We start from the raw sequence: 13,441 nt of genomic DNA, 5'->3' as shown, positions 1-13,441 counted from the left end.
CAAAGACAAAATTATCTCATATCCGGTAGCTGAAGGCTCATAAACCCTTTTCAGTGCAGAGAGGTTATCTATACATGCTATACATCATTGACAATATCAAATGTATGAATAAGTCTTAACAGGGACAAAATACTGACAGAGAAAAGGGGTGGCGGGGGTTGTAAGCTGCTTAAACTTCCTGCAAGGGATTGTGGCCAAACGAACTTGAAATTTCTGTATTTAGATGTTTGGCACCAGTGTAGATCAGGCATAAATCTTTGGTCAATTTGAAACCTCAATATATTCTTCCAAGAGTCGCTCAATCGTCTTGCGAGATGTGACTCTGTCAACTTCAAATGCTTTCATCTCCTCTCTTAGATCTGCACAGCCATAAGATAAAGATCTCATTCAATGCAGAAAGTAAAATGGACGACGCATACCTAACTATGCTTATCCAACTTTCGGAGACAGGCAATGAGCGGACTGCAAGGTCATTTCTAATTTGTAACAAGTGATTGTGAGTATGAGAGTTTGGCTTGCTTTAGTTATAGCGCTACGGCATGGATAATATTCACTTCCATTATGCTAAACCTATTAGGAAAAGTTGGCTTCCTCAGTTACTTGTGCAGCTGCATAACATGATATTAGGCAAGCAAACCCCAAATTTGACTTGTTTGGATCTCTTATACTGTATCCTCATATGAATTAACATGGAGAAGTATGAAGCCAATTTCATATAAGGTGAGGTGCGTTTTGATACACAGGATCCTCAAGCTACTTCTATGTTTCAAAATAGAGTGCATTTAAAGATAAAGTAGCAGGATTTTGAGATTGGACAGAATGAAAACTAGGACAATAAAGTGGGCACACTGACTGGCACAGTTTTTCCTGCCAAAGGAAAGCAAAACTATTAGCAATAGAAGGTAACAGTTTGACTATAGCATGACACTGAGATTCAGCAACAACAAATAACGGGCTGTAGTTCTGTGAGCAATAAAATACGTTTCCCGCCTTGCAGGAAAATAAATCTTGGTAGACAAAGCTAAGTCTCTAGTCCCTAGTAGTGTGCCAGATGAAATTCAATCTATTAAATTTAACGCCTAACACAGTCAGTGCCACAATTTCCTGATTCTGCCAATTCAATATAGTTGACAAACATTTTGAAATCGTTAACATCATATGCACACATATGATGCAGCTATGAACGGCACATCAGAGCACAATAATGGAGGGGAAAAATTTTTAACCTTGCTATCAATGTTAGCTTTCTATTCCAACCAAGTCCGATAGGATTTAGCCTAATCCTTTTGTCTGGTTACAAAGTACTATAAAAGCACAATATGCAGGTTCTCAAAATATTTGACACTTACTGTATATGATATCAAGTCTAGACATCAGAGCAAAACCAAATTCATCACGGAATCAAGTTTGCTTAAAGACACAGTGAGTGGAAACTTGAAAATCTTGTATATTTGGTACTGGATACACTTCCACACATGTTGGTAGTATGCTGATGTTTTGTAGTGCATATTATTCGCAGTTGAGTACTAATCAGATCCACATCAGCAAACTCACCTGGATGATGCAAAATTTTAAGCGGCAGGTCAGGAGCACTTGATTTCATAAATTGGATCAGGTTTTTCAGGAGTTCAACTGATTCAGCTGAGACCAGGATTTCCCTCTGAATTGCAGAAAAATTCAAGAACTCAGTACATCCATCAGCAAAAAGGTATCATTACAACAATTGAAAACACATTAAGACCATCTAGAAATAATGCATAAAAATTGCAGAAGGTCTCCAACAACTAACAACTCCCTATGTCTAGAAGGTTGTCACTTCCTGAGTTCCTGTCATTTCTTTTTCATTTGTCTTGAAGCAAAAAAAAAAAAAAAAGAGTTACGTGATGTCAGCAGAAACATCTCCCTCCAAAGTAGGCACAAGTCATGGCCTACCTTGATGCAAGCCATATTTGCTAAATGCCTGCGATGCGTGCAACATGATCTAGTAGGAGGCATAAAAGAAAATGCAGAAAAACACTACTCCAACCTTAAAGTTCTTCTCAGCATCGTGATATCCAGAAACAATTAGGAGGAGGGAAAGTTTCTCCAAGCCTGCAGTTAAGAAAGAGATTGTGATGATTCAAAAAACTTAAAAAGCTTTACTATTTCTAGAGTGACGCATTTACTCAGTTGACCGTGAGTATCTCAAGTTTCAATCTTTTAACAGGTAAGATGATATACAATAAATAGGGTTTCAATTTCAAGACGTCCTGTAAATTCTTTCTTTAGCTATCTAGGATAGGCGCTGCAGATCATGAGATAGATGCAGTGATGAACAAAAACACCAGAGGAACATTTATTATACGCCATTCCCCAGAAGCAATCCCAACGCTAGAAGTAAAAATAGCTGATTGAATGGTCAATATTACAAGAAATATGGACATGCTAATTGCTAAGTTTGGACAATGGATATCAAGAAAATTGGACAAAGCACATCAAGGGAAAAATGGTTAAAAAGTACTAAACAACAATTGAATGATGATAAGCACGGGGCAATAAAAAAATTTTGATTAACAATTGACCGAAAAAATTGGAAAGGGAGATTAAGCAAAAGCGTGTAACAACTAAACAGGTTCTGAATCTAGTACGGAATGAGGCCAAATCTTACGCTGAAAATGTGAAATCTCCAGATTTGAAGTTGAATCAAGTGAAAGGAGCTGTGCAATTGATATTCCAATTGAACTCATCCCAATGTTTAACACCGTCAATCTAGAGTTACCACTGATTAGTTTACCTGCTTCAACAGAATTTTCTGGTTAAATGATATGTACAAGTCTATTGAAAGCAGGAACCTAGGAAGCCAAATATGCATAGTAGCATAAATTAATGAATTATGCAACAAGAATTCACCAGACAGGTGAATTAGTTATATAGCTTAGTCAGCTGTACTCTTAACATAACTTCAGGAACATTTACTCTTTTTATCCAGTGGAAAATATATGCTTCATATTGGTTAAAGCTAGGGAAGCAAAGATGCCCTAATAACTTTCTGTGGCCTTGGCATTCCAACAAAAGGACTCATTTACGTATTTGGTCATTTCAAGAACCCTAACTTGGCTTCTCAAATTTCAAAAGCAGCAATTTGAAGCATTTTTTAGTTTATCTGGAAGAACAGAAGTCCTTTAGGAAACTGTATATTGAGGCCTTCATAATACAAGACCTTAGACTGCAGCCGCATCGGCTTATTTTTCATTTTTTTTATTAGTGAAGAATATTCAAGAAACCAATTATCTAATTCCTATAATTAAAAGTTATTATCCAAGGGAAAGTAAATTTTGTTCTTTGTATAGTGCCTCAATTAATTGACATAAACAAGCCTTATGTACCATTAGGGGGAGAGGCCAGAAAGAGAGAGGGGGATGGGGAAGTATTAGAGCTGGAGAATAGTCTTCAAAATCTCTGAACCCCCACGTATCTTACTAGGAAATTAGTGTCCATAAATGTATTCGTATCAAACAATTCATATGATTATGAAAATACCACTACCCTATTAATATTGTGTTAAACGTGATTCTAAATTTCCCAATTTCATCCCATAAAACATTGCAAAACACCTGTCTTCTATTTACAATATTCTAGCCCATGTATCCAAGACTGCAAGACATTATTATTGACAATTTAAGGGATTCAAGCTAATATTGCAATCTGAGGCCTATTTCATATACTTTCCAGCTAAAAGGTACTATTGCAAAGAAAGAATTAGCTATACAGAGTCTTTCCCAGACAAAGTTTCCTAAGTTTGCTCATCACGTCCTGAGTTGAGGCAGTGAAGTCTACAAATGGAGTTTAATGTAAAAAATTTTATGAATCCAAAATGGAACATGTAAGGAACTCTGAAACCACACCCAATACCTTTATGCAGTTAAAATTAGTCAGGACGGATGTGCTGACCCATGCCGGATCTTTTAAGATGTTAATAGCTTTGAATGTCAAAATACTTAAACATTATGGCTGAAGGGAATAGTATTTGGGCAGAATCTAAAGGTTGAACAGAAAAACTCTGCAGTAGAATTAGGGGAAAAAAAGAGAAAAAGAACAAAAAAAGAGGAGGAAAACTTAAAGATCACATGGAGGATTACTCATACATCACAATTACGGGTAGGAATCATCTATCAAACTCAAGAAGATTTCCAATTTGTAGGAAATGCTTCTGAAGCTGAACTGTGAAAGTATCTATGAGTAGTTAAAACCTTCTTTTAACTCAAAAGAGTTCATTGGTAAACATTCAGATAAACAAACTCAGTTGTTGCTCCAAGATGATATTGCAAATGTTCAAACACTATAATCTGAGCATCGACTCTGCCAACATAAGATGCCAATGCAAGAACTTGTCCAAATCAGTTCTAGATTCATGTTAAAACTCAAAATTGGAGCCAAAGATGCTGAGTTACAAATGTAGTAATATTAAGTTACGATGACATAAATGGTACATTACTAAAATATTTTTGACAGCTTAAAACCCAAAAATAATTAAAGTTTATAGAAGCTCAATCTCTAGAAAATAAATATTTAACAAAGACTTTTAAGATGAATAATTTGAGCTTTTCAGTCGAAAATACAATGCATGTGTTAATATTTGAGGCTCTACACATGTTTAGCATGCTTTTGAGGCTCTACACACGTTTGCTATTGATAGACCATAGCCAACTAACACTGTCTTTTTGTATCAGGCGAGGTCCTTCAAACATGGAGGACAAGAGCTTTGTTTAGCAAATGATGCATTGTGAGGTCAGTAAATTGTTATCTCCAATCTCAACTTGATACATTTACAAACTTGGTACTCATAATATACAATGGTATCTCTTAATAGGTTCCACATTGCATGTGAAGAGGATACTATCTCATCTTCTTTTCATATTACCACATTCATACAGTCAATGAACAGAAACAGAGTTAAAATACTATACTTCACCAGTTAATGGCAGTAGAGAAGCACAGGAAATAACCAAACCTATTTTTGTCCATTTTTTGATATCTTTCTGCAGGATTTCCCCAATGCTCAGTTCAGGTACATCATACATTTTGTATCTCACTGGAAATCATAAAAATTAAAACAAACTTTAGCCCTTTGCATTTTTTATGTATATAAATAAATTAAAAATATAAAGGAATGAGGTAAAGAAATATTATTTGAAGTAGAGGCTGTAGAGCCAAGGAAGTTTAGAGCATACAGATCTGGTAAAGTCCATTGCAACCATATCGACCGGCCCCATTAATCAACAAGGTTGCCATGTAGTTGTCTTTGGAAGTGGAAAGAGGACTTCTCAAATTCCCAGTATCCATAAGGATGCCGGCTAGCTGCATCACAGAGACCAAAGCAAAGGAATTAGAGGCATATCAAAGCTTTAAACTCAATATTTCCTATTTACCAGCTAAAAAGTCCATCAGTAAACAAGATGAGTAAAACTAATGGCCAAACTGTTTTGGTTGGGCAGAAGTAAGCAAGCACGGTTTCAGTTATAAGCATATCATCACAAAATGGATGTATGTCATGGCTACAAAATACCCAATTTCTGCATCTGAAGTTTACAGCAGAGATGAAGTAAATCACTTTTAGACCCTGAGTAAATGGTTAAGAAAACTCACGTATGAAATAAATTGTTACTGAACATAGGTCACTGCTTTTCACGTTTTGGTTCAAGAAAAATTAAAAGGATACCTAATCTTGTCATTGCAGCCTAAGCATTTGTAATCAAACAATTATCCAGAACAGTAACTAGGTAAAAAATATGAGCGGATATTTGACAATTGTATAAAAGAGAGTAAAAGAATAAATATCAAACATGCTGCATTCCAACAAATACTCCTAAAACGATGCTTGAGCAACAAGTTTCTTAAATAAAACTCAGTAGGGATGCTCAATTATTAAAGCATATAGTAGTTGCTACCAGAAGTCGGCTGAATCTTTGCCCAGCCAATATCTCTGGTGTGGTAAGCAGAAACTTTTCAGCAATAAGTGTAGAGCAGGATGCTTCCTGAATCATAAATCAACAATAAACACAGTAAAGTAAGTTAAATACAAAAAGCAGGTGGCTGAAATAATGAACTCTGGGTGTGTGCACAACTAGTAGATAATATGATGTGAAGCCAAAATTCTCATGGATGCAGTGAAAGCTCAATTGTTTTAATTATAGTAAGGAATGCCAAACAGATATCATTCCTGAGAAAGCCCTTTTATGTTCAAGTATTTCAAATCAGTAATATTCATAATTATATACTTTATCTCCACACAAGTCACACAGCATACATGATTATGCATGATGATGCCTACTTCTAACACTTCATTTCAATTCATGAGTTTCTAGGCATTTTATTTCTTCAGTTGATTATAACTCATGAATTTCCCTTGACGTATAGTGGGAAAAATTTTGAAAGGAAATTCTTCTCAAGAGAGACACAAATAACTGCATCGCTCAGGCCAGAACAAGAATATACGCAAGTAGGCATAAATTTTTAGGTGCAGAGGGAGTTCAAATATGACATGAAATCCTTGAATCATGCAATTTATGATTTTACTAGATGATTAAAAAATTGTTTTTCTAACATGACCATGCAAAAAAAATTGTTGTTGTTATAACCAGATAAATGCAATCTCTCTTCACCACTTACTGAGAATCTGGTCTGAAAAGTGTATAAAACAAACCAACAAAGCAAGGCTCACACAGATACATTATTCTTCTGCGTTGCCATGGAGAGCTGAAACACACCAATTAAGTTTGCTTACGCTCTCTTCCAAAGGTTTTTCCCCTTATGTTAACATCTACTAGTCACACTTAAGTCTACCAACAATCTAGTTCATAAGAAAGTTAACCAGAACATTTGAAACAGTTAAAGAAACATGCGTGGTTTAATACTATGTGTAACTTTCAAGAAGCTCTCTTGACATTCCTATTATCTCTCTTGGGACAGAGAAACATCAATTTTAGTTAAACCATCCAAGTGGGCCATTTATTTGATAACTAGGCTCTGATCAATCTGTTGTACTTGTGTTTAAAGAAGAATAGTCATTATTACCAAAAGTTTTAAAAAAAAAAAAAGATATTTCTACTAACATGTCTGTCATGAAAACTATGTACATTCTGAGTCTATGTTGCGGTTAATTAGTCACATGAAATACAATATTTTCCTAGGAAAATAATAATAATTCCATTTAATACAATGAATTGCACAGGAAAATGCAGCAAAGCTCATTATAACTGATGCATTATAGGAATATATACTTCTTACCAGATAAGAGAAAAGTACGAAATACCAATTTTAGCATAGAGATTTGTGTGTTAAACATTTGGAAGCAAACAAGATGGAAAGATGTACTGATAGTTTAAAATGATAGTACCTCTCCAAATGTGGCATTTTTAACCCAAGAATAGCCATCATCATGCTGCGAAACAAGAAGACAAAATGTTGTAATACATTTTTTGACATAAAATTTTCAGTAATTAAACAAGACTTCTTCATGTTAACTCTAGCACAGCCATCTATACTACCTTTGAACAACTGAATATTTCAACCAAGGCTTCTTTTAATGCCTGTACCATAAAGAACACTTGTCATTCATTTCAACTAATTAAACCGTAAAGAAACAACAGACGCAGAATAAGAAACTTACTTCTTGTCTAGCAGGAAGCTTGTTGCAGTTCAGTAAAACTAGTTTAAGGCTTCCAAATAAATCATAATAGGATAAGTCAATCTGCTCATTATCACAAAACAAAAAAAAAATGTGACCTCAACTGAAGTAGTTTTATGTGAATGTTAAAGAAAAACAAATTGCAACTGAGTTAGATGCAAAATTTGGAAAAGGGGGTGGGGGGACAACAACAACAACAAAGAAGAGGTTTGGGTAATTTGACCTTACAACAAGAGAAAAGAGATATGAATAACAAGCCAACATGAAAGGGCAAATATACAGCTTAAAACAGGTTTTCAAATGCAATATTAAGATCCAGACTAGTAAGCCTATAAGTAAGACGTTTCATCTACTCCTACACACATTTTATCTATGCCTAATTTTGCAGATAGAAGATTTGCTACATACCAATTTTTTATAACATAAAACATTTAGATTTGAAATTGGTCTACGGGACAAACCTCATCAAGAAACACCAGTGATGACTGATCTACATGGCATGCATCAAGCAGCCATTTCAGCTCAGCTCGAGATTCCATGTCTGCCCTTGTCATGTTGATTATAGGCACAGTGCAGAACAGTTTGTTCTGTAACGATTCATTCAGGTAAAAGGCATACATGATTGTTGAAGCAACAGAACCAACATCTGCTTGTAGTAACTTTTCTAAATTAGAGAGATGTTCAACTAGTACCAGTTAACAAGGTAATTGGTTCATGAAGCACTTACGAACAACAAAGTGGCTATTTAATTATTTCCCTATTTGTGTAGTTCCTCTGATTAGACTTTGGAAATAGGATCACATAACTCTCTGAAGTATTTCTTTGATAACTCTATTGAACGTCATAGGTATATCAGAAAATATCTTCAATCACATAGATTAAGTTCCTCAGTTCAAACTTTATAAAATTCAAATTATCCACAAGCTTCAAAAGAACACGTTAAAATTGTATGTACAAAGAAATAAGTTACTCTGGTTACTAAGTCCTAACATTTGGATGGGGAAATGTTCAACATTTATCAGAAAGACACATATCGGGATTTTGAGTTTTTTTAACCGCATAGTTCTAATTCTTCCATGTCCTAGTTCATTAAAGATCACCTGGCCTCTACCGGAAGGTGTATGCTTAAGTATATCAATTAGATGAAGTGATGATTCTATACAAGGCTAAAAAGTCCTGGTATTGACAGTATGATATACACTCAACTGAAAATAATGGTTTTGCAATATCTTTTAAAACAAAGTATGATCACCATTCTGTGTAAAGCTATTATTATCAAATACACTTCAAGACCAAAGTTATTATAGAGGTGAACAAGAATTCATTGTTATAGCCAATTCTTCATAGTTGTGGCAAAAGTATAAGATGTGCGTTGTAAAAGAGAATTCTGGAATCTAATCTTTGTTGGAAGCATACTACTTACCACAGATGTCAGGTCCTATTACAGCATGCAAGAACCTTCCTGGCACACCAGCATTGACATCATCCTTTCGAGCTCTTAGATACATATTTAGCTTGTATATACTTTGACATGATTCAACAACTTCCATTTGTGGTGAATACCCATTGTAAAATAATGCTGCTGATGGAGGAAGTGGAACTTTAGAGAGATTTGTTCTATCCTTGTTCACGCTGTATGATTGTTCGATCATGGGCTTTGTAAGTGCCAGAGTTTGAGTCACTTCATTTGCTTGACTAGACTTTGGAGGGTGCTCTTTCTGTGACTCATTTACATCCTCAACTCCGAACTTCAGTGCCGACTGGTCTTCTGACAATGGAGATGAAGTAGCTTCAGAAATCCTTGACCATGTACTGGAAGCCGATCGACCATAATGTTCTAGAATAATATCTGAGGGTGAAGTTTTTAATGGGCTAGAGGGATTTTCTAGTACTTCACTTGTGATCTTTCTAGATCTTCTGGAACTAACATCTGAAGCAGTACGCATTATGCTTTCACCTGCAATCTTCTCATTCAAATTAAAATTACTACCTTTATCCATTATTTCTGCCTCTCCTCTTCTCATACCATCAAAGAAAGGATTATCCCGAGCACGAATATATGTTTCCTGACAGTAAACATTTAACAGATGACTAAGTAGAAGAACAAAGTTATTAGAGTTGTGAAATCATGTCAGCTCTACGTCAAGAAAAGTGAATCATAAAAAACTGCAAATTTAAGTACTAGGCCAGCAAAATAAATTAATAAATAGAGATTTTCTGTGGCAGCTAGTATCAAGCTAAGCAGGAATAGTAATGTGGACTCAGAATGAACAGTCAAATGAAGGACAGTAATGTGGACTCAGAATGAACAGTCAAATGAAGGACTATTGAATAAAGTATCGAAGTAAAGATTTATAGCCCATGGAATAGCACCAGATGATAAAACTTCCAAAGAAATAGGAGGACTTCAAATTTTTCTGCAGTGGCTCATTGGTCTGATTATTACCTGACCTATCCAAAACCCACAAACAGGAGGCAAAAAGCTTCAACTAATAGAGGAACTTCAACAGATTCTCAAGGAGCAGTTTTGTATTCGGTTTGACATTATATAATGGCATATAACAATGGTATAGTACCTATATAGGCACAAGCCACTACAGAAAGATGAAAAGGTAAAACTTTAACAGGAGGCACCTAGGTGGTGCAGACCAGATTGATAATTTAGCACAAACTATTAAGACACCTATGACTCTGATATAAGAAGTCAGCAAAAGATGGGAATTATATGCATATTATTCATGTATCCAAAAGTAAAGAGTGTTGTCTTCGAGAGACTAAATTTTAGTAATTCTATGATCCTCTAACTTCTGTCAATATCCCTATTGCTCATCTTTGCAAAGCAGAGTCCCAATTGGGAGTCCCTTTTTTCTTTTTTCTGCTTCAGTATCACCAAATCAACAGAAGAATCTTCACGCTCTCTGGCATAGCCCGGTGCAGAAAAAACCATGGTAAAGAGGGTTGTCCAGCTCACTTGCAACTTCACAATGCATTGAAATGGATGATTAGTTGTCTCTTCGTTTCTGAGGCATGGTAAACAGTAGTTTTGCAAAATAATGTTCCTTGCCTGTAAAGTGCTGGATTAGTTTGAACACTAGTCGTTTTTGCTGTTGAAAACATATTTAATCTAATTCTTCCTCAGTTCTCAACAAGAGGTTTAGGTCTTCCTATGGGTTATTCCTTCCATTCTATCAGATTGTCAGTTTTCTCCAATCTAGTTCTCTGCTTCTTCTTACTGCTCCCATCTTTACTTCAATCTTTCTCTTTCTTTCTGCTGGTACTACACTTATCTGTGTAGTTTTTTGAAAGTTGAATTTAGCAATACCAAGAAAACTCAGACGAGAAGGGTATGGTAGCAAAAACTTCATGGTTCTTAAGATCACTTAGTGCTTGCTGTTACTCACAACAAATCATATTATTTCATTTCTGACCAAGAAATAAAAAAAAAATGTAAGGAAGCATAGCTCAGGAGATTTCCTTTTGCATATTGGATTGCACAACTATTTGCACAGGTATGAGCCCGGTGTATCCGATCTTGCCATTTCATTTTATTCCTCCTTTTTCTCATCTACAAGGAGCCAGGGCTGAAAACAGACCAAGAGATAATCTCTGCTCGCCCAAAATTTAATTATGTGACAATCCCAAAAATCCTTAAAACTTGTCCAGTTACTCTTTCAAACCACTTCACCAATCTTGCCACTCAATCAAAAAAGAATTATCGATTCAGCAGTTATGCTAAGATGGACTCTACAAGTAAATTGAAAACAGCCCGTTTCATTTCGCTATTATGTTATGTAGTAGAACAAGTACTTTAACTTGAAAAATATGACATTCTGCAAGAACTCAAAAGAATCATCCACGCCAAAATTCATAATCCAGTAAAATACTGTTATCATACATAAACATAAAAACCAGAGAAAACTGAAGATGGGTTCTGGAATTCAGTCCCACCTGTTGACGGTTGGCAGCCATTGAAGCGGAAGAAGACCTCATGTTGGCCTTGTTGGGTAGAAGTGCCAAATGTTAGCTCCAAAACCAGAAAAATGCATATCTATCCAGCAGGAGATACAGAGAAGCAGCAATATGATGGGACGGTTGAATAGGAGAAAGCCAAATGAGGAAGACAAAACTTCCCCATTTGCAGTAAGCTAGACGTTGTGGGAAAATCCGCCATTTCTTCTAGGAAATCTTGAACTCTCTGCTTTCGCTTTGGTATCATCGAACGCCGAATATGGCATAAACAAACGCCTCGCGTGTTTTTTTTTTTTTTTCTTTTTTTTCCTGCGAGGGGTGTCCAGGTCAATCCTTACGGGGCCCGACTAATCCCCTGCGGTCCAGGAGAGGAGGCCCCACTCCACACCGAACACGTTAACAGCGGGACTCGAACCCTGAACAAGCCAGGAAGGTCGCCATACCCTAAGGAGGGGGAGCGGACCGTTCGAGCTACCCCGTGAGGGCAAAGACCAGCCACGTAAGGTGGCAAGTTGTGGGAGGCAGAGGTTGAACCCCTGACCTCCAGCATCCCAAAGAAAGGGATGACCACTGGACCAAATGGCCAGTAGACTCGTGTTTTAAGTATTCCAGTCTGTCCACCATTTATTTAGTTTAGTTTTTTAACGTGGTTTGGCTGCATGTCTTATATATTCCCGCAGTCCCATTTTAATATTCCTAATTTATTTTACATAATTTAAAAAAAAGTTAATTTTATTAAAAAAATAAATTTATGTTGCTATTTTTCTAAAGTACTTTTACATTAAATACAGTATAACTTTATATTAATTATTCATAAAAACTTGAATTAATAGTTTATGAAAACTTGAATTGATGGTCAAGAAAGAATCAATTCTCATTCATATATCAATATGCTTTGGAAAATCTAAATGTTTTAAATGAGATAGGTTATATCTAATAACAATATATATTAAATAAGTTAGTTTATACTAATAACAACTTATATTGAATAAGAATATTTTAGAAAAATTAAAAAATAACTACATTTTTCAATTAGAAAGTAAACTACAATTTGAGACAGACGAAAAAGGAAAACAGAATTATCAAAATGGGATGAAAGGTGTAATTAATAAAGAGGGTACAATTTGGATTATTCGTTGGAAAGAAAAATTAAGTAATGTGTGCATCGTGGCTTTGGTCTAAGGGCATCTACAATGAAGTGTAATAAAGGGCACCCTTTATGACACCTATGCATTGTACTCGCTCCTATACTGGGAGTACAATTTTTTTTTTTTATCACAACAATAACATTCATATAATATAATCTATCATATTCTACAAGAAAGAGAGTCAAAATAAAATGTATAAGGGGCGAGCAGACCCGACTAAATTAAAGAGGTGCTCTATCACCTTCTTTAAATTTTTTCACAGCAGGTGGATTCGAACCTGCGACCTACAATCCAAAGAATGATTTAATCCTTTTTTTGTGGCCATTAAGCCAAAACTCGGTGGTTATAGTGGGAGTATAATCAATGTTGTTAAACTCGACCTGAATACTAATTCGACTAAACTATTAAATCAGAGTTTAATTGGTTGGATCGGTCAGACCGTTCTCAAAAAATTGTTGACGTCAGTATGATTGCATAATTATTTTATATTGCATAAGTTCCAAAAATATTGAAATTGAATTATTGATTATATTTTGGTCAATCATACAAAATGTTCCAAAAATATTAGGCTTGCAATCAAATATACATCTAAAAATTATATATAAAAATGTGAATTCATGTCTAATATATGTCTATTCTCCAAAACCATTTGAAAAAC

The 13,441-nt window shown here is 35.3% G+C and overlaps 1 protein-coding gene across 2 annotated transcripts; it reads right to left on the bottom strand.

The window, feature by feature from the left end:
* On the bottom strand, positions 1 to 11,805 carry LOC113783674 (exopolyphosphatase PRUNE1-like). Of its 2 annotated transcripts, XM_027329880.1 has the most exons (14): positions 11,615 to 11,805; positions 9,657 to 9,732; positions 9,090 to 9,434; positions 8,128 to 8,312; positions 7,649 to 7,729; positions 7,527 to 7,568; positions 7,376 to 7,420; positions 5,928 to 6,014; positions 5,211 to 5,337; positions 4,991 to 5,071; positions 2,648 to 2,773; positions 2,027 to 2,091; positions 1,555 to 1,660; positions 1 to 359 (listed from the first exon to the last, which is right to left on the bottom strand). In XM_027329880.1, the coding sequence occupies exons 1-14, from the start codon at positions 11,654 to 11,656 to the stop codon at positions 262 to 264; spliced, it is 1,506 nt and encodes a 501-aa protein (XP_027185681.1). In that variant the 5' UTR covers positions 11,657 to 11,805; the 3' UTR covers positions 1 to 261. The 2 variants fall into 2 exon arrangements, with proteins under 2 accessions (XP_027185681.1, XP_027185680.1); XM_027329879.1 differs by lacking the exon at positions 7,649 to 7,729 and having other exon boundaries at positions 9,090 to 9,732.
* Positions 11,806 to 13,441: the final 1,636 nt, after the last annotated feature.

The sequence above is a fragment of the Coffea eugenioides genome, chromosome 9 (genome assembly GCF_003713205.1).
Source record: "Coffea eugenioides isolate CCC68of chromosome 9, Ceug_1.0, whole genome shotgun sequence".
Taxonomy (NCBI): Eukaryota; Viridiplantae; Streptophyta; class Magnoliopsida; order Gentianales; family Rubiaceae; genus Coffea; species Coffea eugenioides.
The sequence above is the reverse complement of the archived record's forward strand: the minus strand, read 5'-3'. Positions and strand labels throughout refer to the sequence as shown.